Source organism: Ixodes scapularis, unplaced genomic scaffold (genome assembly GCF_016920785.2).
Source record: "Ixodes scapularis isolate PalLabHiFi unplaced genomic scaffold, ASM1692078v2 PGA_scaffold7__128_contigs__length_106722199, whole genome shotgun sequence".
NCBI lineage: Eukaryota > Metazoa > Arthropoda > Arachnida > Ixodida > Ixodidae > Ixodes > Ixodes scapularis.
The window spans coordinates 18,303,884-18,318,652 of NW_024609882.1; the positions used below are offsets into that span (position 1 = coordinate 18,303,884).

The 14,769-nt window shown below is 49.2% G+C and overlaps 1 protein-coding gene across 1 annotated transcript in view; it reads left to right on the forward strand.

The window, feature by feature from the left end:
- LOC8043607 (adenylate cyclase type 3) overlaps positions 1-14,769 on the forward strand; it is a 77,760-nt gene that overhangs the window by 27,764 nt on the left and 35,227 nt on the right. The window contains exons 7-10 of the mRNA XM_029990129.4: positions 6,331-6,571; positions 7,923-8,039; positions 8,854-9,059; positions 13,567-13,645. Coding sequence (XP_029845989.1) covers positions 6,331-6,571; positions 7,923-8,039; positions 8,854-9,059; positions 13,567-13,645 — 643 coding nt within the window. The remainder of the gene's footprint in view (positions 1-6,330; positions 6,572-7,922; positions 8,040-8,853; positions 9,060-13,566; positions 13,646-14,769) is intronic.

The window sequence follows — 14,769 nt, forward strand, 5'->3', positions numbered from 1 at the left end:
TACATTCTGTCTCAAATAGCGCCCAGGCTCTTTAGATCGACCGCAAAAATCGGTTTCTTAACCTATCGCGCTACGATTTTGCGAACCGTTGCCCACAGGTGGTGCATTTTTTCTCTAAAATTTGCAAAGAGCGAATTTACCTAAGGAAAGAGTAAAAAAAAAAAAGTGGGCTTAACTCTGATAGAAACGCAGCGGCGCCACCGGTCTTCAAACAATAGGACGTCCTATTGTTTGAAGACCGGTGGCTTCGCTGCGTTTCCATAGGGAGTGAAGCCATTTTTCTTTTTTTACTTTTTCCTCGGTATCTTTACGTTTCGGGCCGGGGGCCGGCTGCCAGATAGATTGTCTAAAAGCCAACGAATCTGGCGCAACCTTCGATCTATAACATGAAACGTGTTACTTCACATTACTAGCGCACTCGGCCACGCTCAAACGCAAATGTGTGCACTATACCCTAACTTAGTGGCGGCCATATGTGCAGCTCTTCGTGGCTCGAAATGCGACTCTCGGTTGGAAACTAAACGAGCCGATCGCATATAGCCTTTACACCGACCGCATCTCATGAGCTATTGCTTCGCTGGCGGCGCCTTGTTTCCGGCCCCGCCATCCATCCATCACCGCGGATGTTTAGACACGTAAAGCGGGTTGGATCTATAAGCGATGTCCCACTTTTTTCCCGAGAACTGCACGCGGATCGATCGGGACGGCGAAACGGTAATAGTATGGGAACGTTCGCACGTTCGGCCCATTCCTCGTGGCCACGCGGGCAAGTCCGAATCGCGCTCGGCGTTGCCCCAAGCTGCCTCCAGAGGCTTCATTTGGAAATGGGGACCGCGCGAGACGCTATATTTGGCACCGCGCCGAGTCTCGTCGGAACACGGAAGAACGCGAAGCCATAAACCCATATGCCGCTTGCAGATCTTTCGAACGACTCGTGTTTTCGAGGCGAGATGTATACTCCCTTTCAGCTTATATAGGATGGACCGCAGCGGGACGCTAAGGGCCATAGGAGCCAATGCGTTTTACGTGTGAGTTTCTCAGGTGACCTTACGGAGCTGCGCAAGCGTTGTGCGGGACGGGAAGTCACGTGATGTGCTCAGAGCGCACGACTGGCTGGGATGGCCAGTAGCTTCCCTTGCGGTCCATCGTAGTCGGGGTGCTGCTCCGGCGGACAGCCGTCCGCTCTAATTAGGGACCAAGCGTCCAGCAATCGCGACATATATATCGTGCCACGAGAATCTGCGGCAAATGCGCGGCATATTGGACTCGCGTAAACACGTACCGCCATTTACATCACCTACAAATTTAAGATTATTTCTTAATAACGGGGGTCCGCGTGTCGCGTGTCTGCATATTTGTTCGTTTAAAGCGGAATCTCGTGATGTGTCTTCTTCTGCCAGTTTGCAGATTGGTCCGTTCCACTCTGTATCAGGCTCAGTCCTAAGTCAACAGTGCGGTGGAGGCTACGCCCTCGTTGGACCAGTCACGTGATCACGCTACCGCCCATACTTATGCGCAGAGAGCCGGGCCAGGTGATGAAAGGGTGGCGGTTGATTGATTCGGCGAGCTCGTAGCTTCAACCTCACTGTCAGCTTAGGAAGGGGGGCGGGGGCGAACGGACATTAGGCGGATGTTCTTTCGTACTAGCGTCACCATCGACATGTCTGTGTTTACGTTTTCCTGGTAGGTCGCGTCGTTGTATTTGGTCGTGCCAGTACGAGCACCGCACGCTCATTTTTGCACACCAAATATAAGACTGGTGCTCGAGTATTAAATAAAGCCTGGGCGCATTGAAAGAGTTCGCGCAATTTCAATCGTGTCAGCCGAATTCCGAACGAAAGCTCTTCTCTTTTACGTTGCCTCTTCTCCAACGCTCACGGGCACGTTCGATGCCGTGGAGTGTTTCTGGGGGATTTACAGAAATGACTCTTATAAGGACAGTTTGAATGAATAATTCGGAAGATATAAAGGAAGAAAGCTTACGAACGTTGTTAATCATTGTAGATAGTGTCAGGTAACTCAAGTTTCAAGTCCTAAGAAAAATAAATTAATGTTAATGATTACTTGAAGTCCGTTTTATTTTCTTCAAAATTGCGTTTGAAAACTGTAGTAATTTTAACCTATCACAAAAGGGCGCGGCAGCCAAATCATTCTTCGTTTACAAAAAAAGGTTGAAGTCCTGTGACTTGATAATGAACGAGACATAAAATTCCTTTAAGCTTTCTTTTAATGAAATGAGAAGATGACAATAGAAGTTTTCTCGAGAAAGAAGTTAACAGCGTTTCTTAAAAAGAAACTCTGGCAGATTTTTTTTTTAGCTGCCCGAAATATATATATATATATATTATACTTGAACTTTTTTTTTTTTTTTTCGGTAGTATCTCCAGATTTGAAAATCTATCAAGAAAACGGCTGATGAAAGTCATATCAAAACCAGCATTCAAATTTTCCCGCGCTTTCCAGCGGTGTGACGTTGCACATTTTAAAACTCGCAGATCGAGCAGGTTATTCTGAAGAAACGAAAACAAAAAACAAGAAAAAACACAGTATACTCGCGGTCAGCTATCTGTGGCAATGCCGTCAATGCTAGGGAAGAGGGTGCACCTACCGGCGTACACGCGCTTTCCTCCGCATCTTGCTGTGATACTGGAGTAAACTTCACGGCATTCGTTAATGCAAATAGTACATTCCAGTTACATAACGTTAAAATATAATAAATTTGAGCATCCAGTTTCACGTTTTCCCTAAGTTGTAATGTTGTAATAAAATTGCAGTCCTTACTTTATATAGAAAACCAAGCTTTTGCCATTTGATTATGATCAATGACATTTTAAAAGCAGAAGTTCATGATAACGAAAATCATCACGTAAACAACACATATGCTTTCTTTAAAAAAAACATAAAAAACGTCTGTATTATTCTCAGGCTTGCATTGACCGCACCAACTAAGTTTTAATTCACTGCATTCACTGTGCCACCGAACGGATGGAACAATAAATAAAGGAGAGTTGACATACAGAATAAACTCATCGATTAGTCCATAAACGTTTTCTCGCTATACTGAAGTGTCGTTGATGAATCTCAAATGTATATATATATATATCGCCAGAATATCGAAGTCTATCATATGTACTATACCTGATTTCAGGTAGGAGAAGCTCCTCAGGCGAAGCCCCCCGCTCTTTGCACTTTTATAAGCGAACGCTGGAGAGGAGGCGACCGGATTTACAACACCTCTCACCTCCTCTCCAGCGTTCGCTCGTCAAAATGGGGAGAGCAGAGGGCTTTGAGGGAGGAGTTTGTCCTGCCTCTTTTAACACGCAACAGGGTATAACCGCAGGGTTAGTCGAGACCGGTTATAACGAAGTCGGTTATAACGAAATAGCGGCAACAGCGAAGCGATCACGATTTCCCATTTCCTTCTGCACTTCGTTAGCCGAAGTCGGTTATAACGAAATAGCGGATATAGCGAAGTGATTTCCAATTCCCATTGACTTCAATTAAAACCGGTCTCGACCTCCAGAAACCGTGCGTAAAGCGCCGTTCACACTCTTGCGACCGAGTAAGACCGAGAGAGACCAGACCGGTTTTTACGCCTTTTGCGACTTCTTAGGACCGGATGCGATGCAGCGGAGCTGGTCCTAAGAGATCGCGAGAGGCTTAAAAACCGGTCTGGTCTCTCTCAGTCTTACTCGGTCGCAAGATTGTGAACGGGCCTTAACGCCCCGCACTGAAGGACGGCTTTCCCCTCAGCACGTGGGTGCGCTGCGGCCGAGCAAGATATGCAAAAATTGCGACGCCTACCATGCGGTTGCTTCACTGCTGTACACCGTGGCGCGGTTACAAGCGCCCTCAACGATGTGGCCATCCAACCAAAAAACGAGCACGAGAAATATTGCGAAACTTCCGAGTATACTGTCAATGTTTGATACAGAGATCAAATCGGATAGCATGTTATTTGAGGCGATAACCGAACGTTTTGGAAATTCGCAAGGATTGCCGTAAAGACCTAGAAGTGTATCGGAGCCTGATGTATTATATATTCGGTGCTAATAAAGTGGAAACAAGATTTGGAGCAACGTTAGCGCAAATTCCTCACATTTTGGCAAAATGTAGCAAGATGTAGCGTGGTAATTAAGCGCTTTGGCACACTTTGGCGCCAACAGTGCATGCAGTTCGGCGCAAATGGCTCAGTTCCGGCACAAATGGCGCAGCAATTATATCTCAATAGTTCACCAGTGTATATTGGTGTGTTCAACTGTACTCGTAGTCAGATCAAGAAATATGTTCAGTTTTCTGCATTATTCACGCGCTGACGCGCTGAGCGGAGTAGTCTCTACGAGGTTTGGTTGTCGAAGGAAAATAGAACGCTGCTTTTAAGCGTTTGGAACGTGTACTTCTTGATAAAAATACACCTAGATAAACTAAGGTGCAGCTACGGTTTGCCGACCGCCAAAGCACGAACTACTTACGCACGAAGCGCTTCCCGCTTCGCGTCAGACTGACGTCACGGACGCGCTCTAGAAACAACACAGCTGATTTCGTTTCACGATTGCTGCTAACCGCTTCTTCGTGCGGGAGAACCGAGTGGGTCTGCTCACGGGCGGGCTATTTCCGGAGAAAATATTTGCGAGGAGAGTCAGCTTGGGCCGAAAACACACACGTTCTATAATGGCGTCCGTCTGCGTAAGGAAGACGAGAAAACAAACGCTCTATTTCACCGTACGATGGCCATCGAAGCTAATCCAATGCGGAGAGCAGGGGCCCTAAACTCGTCAAACACAAAGTTGGAGCCGAAAGTTCGCAGAGCGCGCTGATTGGACGTTGGCGAAAAAAGCGCGAAGTCATCGTCGTAATAGACCAATCGGTGCGCTCCGTCAATTTCGGCCCCAACTTCGTGTTTGACGAGTTTAGGGGCCCAAGTCGTCTGCTTCTTGCGCAGGTGTTGTAGTGACGTCAGAAGGACGCGGAGCTCTGATTGGCTTTGATTGCCAATACGATCAGCCAATACGAGCTCGGCGTTGTGACGTCATCGCAACCCCTGAAAAAGAAGCAGACGAACTTGCGCTCCGCCTGTCGTGAGTGTCACGTGATTTTCGAGTTACGTGATATATACAGATTTCTGAATTGTCTGAAACTGCGCTGCGGTCCATCGTAAGGTAGAACGGAGTATAGTTGACCTCGAACAGTTTAACAATTGGAAGCAGTCCATATGGGCCACTGCTCAAAATTCAAAAGGTGCGACTTTAGTGCCCTTCACCGCTAGACGGTTTTGAATATAGACTACAGGGTAGGCCCACAGAGCCCCGTATATGGCATGCTATAGCCGTATCCCATGATGGTTACTTCCTAAGACAGAAAGTCCAAGTCGCGCTGGCCCTAGGTCATCTCCAAAACTGCGATGACTTCCAGAGATCATTCTGAGCCCGCGCGCTTTATCATTTATGAACACGTGACTTCACCGATGAAATACCAATCATGCTACAGCCATTCCCAAATATTAGTATCAGTGCGTTTTTCACATCAACTAAGTTCTGGGCGGAACCACTCACTGAAGAACGGATGCGTGTGCTTGCCTGATACCTTCCCAAGAAAGCCAAGAAAGTCTCTCAATATCATACACATGCCGCGTGTGAGCAAAACCTCGAAGTGCTCCCCTTTAATATTCACCTTCATATTTATCAACGACTTGTGTAACCAAGTACGTGGCTTGCGCGTGACATCATTGCACCATGCTGGCGGTAATCCCTACTTGTTCTTACCGAGAAAAACATATTCTGTGGTGTAAAAAGCAAGCTCCAAAAGATACGCGTTCAGCGGCAAGGCCACAACGATTGCCACTGGTGTGACATCAGCGCAAGCCGTGTATACTGCACTGCGAGCTGTAAACAACCGAAGCACACCACCGGACCAATAGGACAGCGCGCGTTGCCCAGTGTCATAGCCTCCTCTATGCTCACAAAAGATGTCAGTTCGACGACGAAGCCATAGAGTGCCCGGTCGCAGACTTGGAGCGCGAGTACCTGGTAGCCTTAGAGCATCAAAGAGCCATTTCTCGGAAAACCTTGACGTCAGCGCACAGCTTTTTCAGTGGCGAGGACCCGAAGCGCACTTGTTCGCTTGGGAGAACTGTGTTTCGGCGTCTCGCCGCAGCGGGGCGCCAGTCACGTGGCTCTCCTCTCATCCATTGTCTGCCGCTCCATCTTTTCCGTTTCGGCGGCCGCTTCTCATGGCGATCTGCCCGGCTTTGTCAGCATGTAGGAGGCTATGCCAGTGTACTCCCTAAAGAGGTCCAAAGTGTGATGCGCGGGCTTTTCCTGATCACCCCAGGGAACTCCGCGAGCACGCAAACCCGCTCAGCCTGTGCTTCCGCGACAACGAACTGGAGCGCCAATATGGCGGAACCTGCGACGTCAGCTGTTGCATCTCCGTAGCCGCCTGGCCCCTGGTGGCCCTGTGCTCGGCGGCGGCCTACCCGCTCGGTCACGTGACTGCCTTGGGCTCCTACATGGCCGGCCTGGTGGCACTACTGGCCCTGGCTGCGGCCTGCCTTCTTCCATTCCTCGCACAGGTAATGGCGCGCAGAGGACGCTGCCAGAGCACGCAGCAGTCAATTGTCTAATAGGGCACTTGTCCAATAAGAACGTCAAGTTGGATAATGAGCCCTGAGCTTGCACAATGAGCGATGAGCTTCGGGTGCCATCAGTTCGGACTCATCACAATACTGTTAAAAAGTCAAGTCCGAGAATAGGTAACTATGTTCTAAGAACTAATTTCATTTTTGCCTTGGTCGTGGGCACCACGACAGAACAGCACACACGAAAACAGCACGAAACAAAACAGAACGGTCAAAACAGCGCGCGTCAAAACAGCACGCGACAGAACAGCACGGCGTCAACGCAGCAGAGGGACAGAAGGGCACGTGCCAAAACAGTCAGTGACAAGACAGCGCAGCAACAAAACAGCATGCACGTAATGCATGCTGTTTTTTCGCTGTAAGAAGTTCCTACAGCGAAAAAAAAAAAAAAACCGGCATGCACAGTTTACGTGCGTGCCGTTTCGTTGGAGTGCTGTTTTGTCGAGTGCTGTTTTGGCACGTGCTTTTCTGTCGCTCTGATGCTTTGACGCCGTGCTGTTTTATCGCGTGCTGTCTTCACGCGTGCTGTTTTGTCGCTGTGTTGTTTTGACGCGGTGCTGTTCTGACCGTGCTGCTTTATCACGTGCTGTTCTGTCGCTTTCTCTTCGTCGTGACGTCATAGGTATGAGATGCGAGACGACGCCACTTGAACTCTGCCGGAGTGTGCGGAACAGTTAAACCGTGTCTCCGAGTTAAATCGGCAACAACTTCTCCGCTCGGCCTGCCTTGGAATAGATTTCACGTGACCAGGCCAGTTATAATTCCCTCCCAACTCAGTCAGCACAGCGAAAATTCATATCGGGTATGACTTGCTCGAAAACATCCACCCGCAGTTGTGTTGTGTCAGTGTGCATGTTTAGACATGCGCGAAGTGAGCCAGCCCCAATGGACGTTTGATGTCTCCGCTGTAGATGAAAACTTCTGCCAGGGCAGTACCACTTCTAGCCTGGTGTCTAACGTGAATGACGCCGATGTGATGCACGACCGCACGCCGGTATCGGCTACCCTACAGGCCCCTACGCACAGTTGTGTCTGAGAGCGTTTGAGTGACTTTGACTGCGTTTAATTATACGGTATACGGCTGCGAGAAACCAGGAAATCTCTGACTTTCATATCGCGTGCCAAGCTATTCCTTGAATTGGATTCCAGACTTCGTACGAAGCACAGGTGTGCCGGCGACTCGCTCTCGTTTCTCGACGCAGTGCAGTCGAATGCACTCAAACGCAAATGTGTATATCGGCCTTGAAAGGCCTATAGAGTTAACAGTTGGCGCATTCTTGCACAGACAGCACCTCGTCCGGCGTCTATGCTGTCTTCAGCTGTGCAGAGAAGAACCTGGGCCCGACTCCTGGTCGCTCTGCTGGCCGTCCTCCTCTGGGCTGCCATGCACTTGGCCACAACGGTGAGCCCGTCAGCCGCCTTTAAGCCCTTCAAATCACTGAGAATTGGATTCAACGCAGGACTTAGAGTTGGTTTCGCACAATCATACTGCGAGTCACGTATTGCTCATTTCTGTTGTCGCTATTTCATGCTCTAAGTTCTTGACGTCCTTCCTTACACTCCGCCCGCCTGTAAAGGTTGCGTGATTCCGACGTGCAAAAACTCCCGATTAGACCGACAATGTTAACCAGGTAGTTTAAGTTCAATCTCAGTTTTTAATTAGTTTTTCGACCAGAGCCTGCTTACAAGTCTCGTAATGTAGTCGTGCAGTCATCGTTCACAGTTATTTGCCTCCAATGTTAACAATGCGATTTCAGTTCACATGCTGGGCCTATGTCATCACGCTACACCTTGCATCGATTTTCTTGTTATGTTGCAGCTTGCTAAATGTCCGTAATTATACGCGCCTTGCTAAAATCCCATAGAGGGACTGCAGTATTTATAAAAAAAATTAATCAAATAAGATATCAGTTTAACTAACCCCTGAGTCTCCAGACAACGATAGGGTCAAGATCTTTTCAACAAAACGATGCCACTCTCATTAGGTAAGTGTAAAACCTCCAGAGACAACAATTGCGTCAAGGACGACAAAGGATCTTGATCATTTGTTCCAACCCCGCTCACCCCCGCGTGATCACCAATCATTATTTCGGTGTGACGGCTGTCGATCTTATTCGAAGCAACTATACCATTAAAAAATAAAAATAAAAACTGAACTGAAAGTGACTGCAACAGACGCCGAGAGTAAGACCGTGAAGGTCCCGACCCCCTCGCAGCTCCTGGGGGCCTCTGAAGAGCCCGAGCTCGGGAGGACCGCGCGTCACACGACAAGCGTGGCGGTGCTCGCCCTGCTGGCCGTGGCCGTCCTCGTCCGGCTCAGCTACCTCACCAAGCTCGCCTTCCTGTTGCTCATAACGGCGCTGCAGTGCGCCGTCAACCAGGTCGGGCCCATTCTGACGCAGTTCCTGGCCGCGATGCCTCGGTGAGCTTGCATGCGTTGACCATAGCTAGATGTTCAAGAAACTGGACTGTAGCAATGGTAGACTATAGAAGCTACACCGTAGCTACGATGGGCCAAACGACTGTCTAAGCAATGGTGGGCTAGGAGGTTGATCATTGCTTTGGTCAGCTGTAGAAGGCCGACGATAGAAATGGTGGGCTAGAAGCTTGACCATAGCCATGGTGGGCGAGAGGGCTGACGATACCAATGTTGGTCTCTAAGGTTGACTATAGCTATGGTGTACTAGAAGGTTGACAAGAGCAACGGAGGGCTAAAAGGTTGACCATAGATGTGGTGAGCTAGAAGGCTGACCATAGCAAGGTGGGCTATGGTGCATAGCCCGGGGGATCGGCGGCCGAGTGCGTTCACCACAGCTCGGAGTACGTGGGTCGAAAGCTCATTCGGCAGAACCCAGACATCCTGAGTTCAATCTACACCCCTGCCCGTTTCTATCTGGATGAGCATCGTAGCCAGGTGCGACCGTGTAACCTTTACTGAGTTTTGCATCTTTAAAGGGACACTGACAGGGTATTTATAATCGCCGAGGTTTTTCCGGCCAGTTCTCGATCGGCGGTTTTCGAGCGGAAAGAAACCGAATTTCGAGCCGCAAATTCGGTTTTGGGTAGTTGGGCTCTTATATGTCACGTAACTTGTACGTCACATATAAGAGCCCAACTAACCAAAACCGAATTTGCAGCTCGAAATTCGGTTTCTTTCCGCTCGAAAACCGCCGATCAAGAACTGGCCGGTTTGAGTCGCGCTCACTCTCTTTTCCGTGGTCACGGGCCGTTTTCTAAGGTTTCGACGCGACCACCAAATTTAATCAAAGTCGTGGGTCATTGAAGGCACACAGTCAATACTAAAAATAGAAAAAAAAATATGAAACCCATATTTGTGGCTTCCAAAAAGCTGCAAATACGTTGATTGAAAAACTTTCAGCCGTTCGACTCTGGTGAAGAAGGTAGACCAGCGAAGCTGTACTATGGTGGGACGATCTCAAGGACGACTTCTTGGACGACCTCAAATACGACCTCAGGGACGACATTTAGGACGACCTCAAGGATGATGCATAGGACGACCTCAGGGACGACGTCTAGCACGACCTCAAGGACGACCTCCAGGACCACGTCAAGGACGACCTCAAGAATGACCTCTCGGACAACCTCTAGGACGACCTCAAAGGCGACTTCTAGGACGACCTCGAGCACGACATCTAGGACGGCACCTAAAGAAATTCAGTCCTTCCACTCTGGTGAAAATCAGAGTGGAAAGGCTGAAAAAGTTGCCGCCATCTATGAGCGAGGCCGGCAAGCCGGTTGTCTGGTTGCCGCCGTCGCTCATAGATAGCGGTAGCTGTCCAGAGTTTTGTGTTTACATTTGTTTGGTACCGGACGCAATCCTAGAGAACCAAGCCCTTAACAGCTCCGCTGTAAAAAAAGGTTGCACAGACAACCGGAAGCATTCTGTGCGTTCACTGCATAATTCTCAACATGGCGTCTTTTCGCGTTTCGTGGGACTCGCGGGTGGCAGCGGACGACAGGCGTGGGACCTCTACTTCAGAACTGTTGTTCATGGTACCGGCAAATTATGTCTTCCTTTGAAAGAGAAATTTTGGACCGATCAAAAGAATTGATATTCATCCCGTACGACACTCCCGACCAGCAAGCCGATTGCACAGAGCCGTCGCCGAGCCGTCGTCCCTTCTCGTGGCTGAAGACATTGCTCGCTCAAACGTCAAGCACGAAGTGCGTACATCGAGTTGAATACGCACGCGTACGCTTTCTTTACTTGGTGCGAATGCGGCCAATGCGTGCTGCCGTGGTGCTGCCCGACTTCAATCCGGGAGTGCATGTACTGAGGAAAATCGACAGCCAACTTTCCGACATACACTCGACCAGATGCATTACTACAAACGAAGGAGTTCCTTCAGTAGCTTGGGGGAGGGGGGCGGGGGGCTGCGATTTATTTCAATAACAGGGGCTCGGGGCTCCCCCGGGTTCTCTCTTTGCCTAAACGACACTGTAAGGTGGCCAAGTCACCTACGAGAGGAAAGATGAGCTCCAGCGGGAACAGTACGACGGCATTTGATGGCCAGGTTTACAAGACGACATCGGAATCTTCAGACTACAAGGTTATACTTCCAAGACTACCGCAAGGTATGCTCGTCACTAACTCACTATTCTTACATGCTGACATCACTGGAAGGCCGTACAAGGCAAGCGACTTTAAGGACGCAATATTTTCTATCGTTGGTTGGAAGGACGTCTTGGGCTTAGGCCAGTATCAAATGAGCCACGTATGGATGGTGACCTTCGGAAATGCTGCAGCAAAGCTCAAGATCAAAGCTTACGAAAATTTCATTATCAAAGTAACTATAGTAATCGATCCATGCAAAGAAGAGATCAAGATTAAGCTTTTATGGCTGCCAATTCCTATGCCAGACTCCGAGGTCAGGGAGGTTCTAGAGTCGTTCAGGACAGTCAAGGACATGAGAAGAGAAACCTGGAGATTTTCAGGACTAGAGGATCTCGAAACAACCCGAGAAGTGACCCTCGTCCTGAAGCAGGACCTGACGGTGGACAAGATCCCACATCTCTTGAACGTGTATGGGTCCCATACGCTCGTCGTCATCCCTGGAAGACTACCACTCTGCCTGAGGTGCAAAGGAATCGGGCACATCCGCCGGCATAGTTGCACTCCTCGCTGCAGGCAGTGTTGGAGATTTGGTCACACAAATGAAGAATGTGTAGCGACGTACGCCTCAAAGCTTCAGGGGAACGCAACACCAGACGCTGATCATAGCGAACATATCATGGATGTGGAGGAAATGTTCAATGAGGAAGTCGAACGGACGCAAACGTGGGATGACCCAGCAATCCAGAATAACTACCCTCCTTGCAGCCTCAACGCAAGCCCATCGGAGGTACAAAGGTGCAACGAAAGCACCTCCCCAACACCGCACCCAGAACCAGGAGAAGCTACTGCAAGCAAAGAAAAGGGCTGAGAAAGCAATCCCTGCAAACCAAGAAGGTGGCCGAGACTAAGAAGGAAGAACATCATTGCAAAAGAGTCAAAGTTGACATCAGCGAGAACTTGACGGGAGAACCGGAAGCCATAAATATGCTGCTGGACTCCACCTAGCCGCAAATACGGCTGGAACCCAAAGAGCAGCAGGTGAAACCCAAATTCAAAGACCGAAAAACAACCTCCCCGGCAGCTTCCGAACTCGACCCAACGCACGTATAAGAATCCCCTCACGACCACCCAGATAAGTCCCATCAAAATTTCCACCATAAATGTGCGAGGGATAAATTCGAGAAAAAAACAATACCGACTTTTTCGTTTTGTACAAGAACATGACAGCGACATTGTGACCTTGCAAGAAACAAAAGTATGCGAACAAAACACCTTATTTTCGGGATGCAGCTTGTGGAAGGATTCCTGCAATCTCTTTCACTGCCTTGATGTTGACTACTCTGCAGGGTGCGCAGTTCTGAAAGATCTAAAGTACAAAATGTGTAGTATTCCCCAAGGTGCTGACAGTGGTCGTCTAATGGTAGCTAACATTATTTTGCAAGATCAGCCCTGGCGCATAATTGTTGTGTATGCATACAATAACGCAGCGCAAAGGGAAAGCCTTTTCTGTCAAGCTAGAATTCATGCCAACACAAGATTTAACGTGATTCTGCTTGGGGACTTCAATTGTGTAATAAATAAGAAAGATAGAGTTCCATCACTAACCATCGTAGATCCAAGCGCTGAAGCCTTAAAAGCACCGGTTCAAGACTGCGACCTGATAGATTCAGCAACAGATTACGCACTCTGTTTTACACACTTTCAATGGTCTTCCCATGCACGTTTAGATAGAATATATATACCTGGGTCAGTTAATACTGCACTAAGAAACTACAACGTGATCCGTGCATTCTATTCTAATCACTGCATGGTGCAAGTGCGTGTAGGTATAAAAACGCCCCAGGAAAAATAGAAGAACAACCTTCTTGGTCACTTCGGAAACGACTTTATAAAAGGTGTAGGATCAGCGCTAGAGATACTTGAATGCACCAAAGAAGGCTGGTGTTAAAAATGGGAATCTTTTAAATTGGAGATAAGAAAAATTGCAATAGAAATATCATTAATTGTTGCGCATCAGGAAAAAATACGAGAAAGCCGTCTGAACAATGACATCCTTTACCTGTACCGTTTGGAGTGCCAAGAGCCCGAAAAATACAAGGATAATATAAAGAATATAAAAACACAAATGAAAGAACACGATAAAATACGCTATGAAGGCGCCTGAGTTCTGCAGCGCGAGCTTTCGCTCCACGTGCTCAGAGCTGGTGTGGCTAGCCCACTCGGCCCCCTCATTTGAGAGTGTTCTCCAAGTAGTCAATGCTGTCATAAATCCGTACTAACCAAGAGCTTCCGCGTTATTCACCTGCACGACGATTGTTCTCGAACTTTCGCTAACTGCCGCCTTCCCGCCCAGGGCACCGCTGACTCACGGCGACGCGCAGAGCATCTACCTGGCCGTCATTGCTCTGGCGCTGGCCCTCGTCTCCAGACAGGCGAGTACCTGCCCAACACCTCCTAGACAACGAGTGCCTATTAGCGCCGAGATGTTTCGGTGGCGCCCTCTTATGGTTTCTCTCCGTGAAGTCACGACTGAGATTTGCCTGGCCGTGACGTCACCAGTTGTTATTCTGGCTACTTACCATCGGGTGCCACGACGAGTTCGATGGTGTGTTTAAAAAGCAGAGTAAAAGCTAGGAGCCATCGCAATCCGAAACTAACACCGTCAAAGTTGACAATCTGACAGTGCTCATATGCCCATGGTTTGGCCAATCGTGGAAAGCTGACCACAGCGACGCTTTTGGCCGCGCACATCGCTAATAGTGCTAGGTTTTCTACGCGTCACGTGACCGGGGGACAGTGCAGGCCACACATTGGACGGGAGTGCCACGTCAGCGTTCGGGTACGATTCGTGCCCTCGCCGATTGGATGCGAGTCCCAGCCCGATCGCCAAAGGCACCCCTTATGTCCAATCAGCGTCATTTTCACAATGACCAGCTCATTTCGACGATGGCCGAAAATGGAACACGTACAGGAACAAAGTAGCCCCAAAGTGCCCTATATCCTCACAACGTCCAAAAGCACGAAGTCCGTTGAGCGTTCAACGCCGTGAAATGTGCCAGATCGTCGCAACCAAAACCCGCGCGTCTGTGAGGAATCTGGGACGCAAACGTCTCGCCGAATCGCTCCTCATGTCGGGCATCTTCTAAAGTAAGGACACGTTCGAAGGACGCCCTGCCAAGTTCCCATTTCGGGACGATATCGCAGCCGACGCGCGCATCGCAGATCCCGATCCGGGATAGTTCTCTGGCAACTATTCATGCGAACAGGGCCATAAAACTCGCTTTCCTAACCGTCCATCCGTGAGAAAAGCGCAAACACCTCTATAGATTCGTCAGCGTAAGGCGCACGCGCGCGCTTTCGGAGCGAAAATAGAACTTCCGCAAATTCGAAATCGGGCATAAAACTCCAACGGCCCGGAAAACACCGTCGTGAATTTACGCCCGTCATAAAGCCGAAACCAAGTTTACGGCGAAAACAGAGCGAACAAAGGGCCGCCGTGCGGAGGAGCAGCCTGCATGGCTCCCTCGGCCGAAGCCAGCTTCCGCCACCGCCTGTA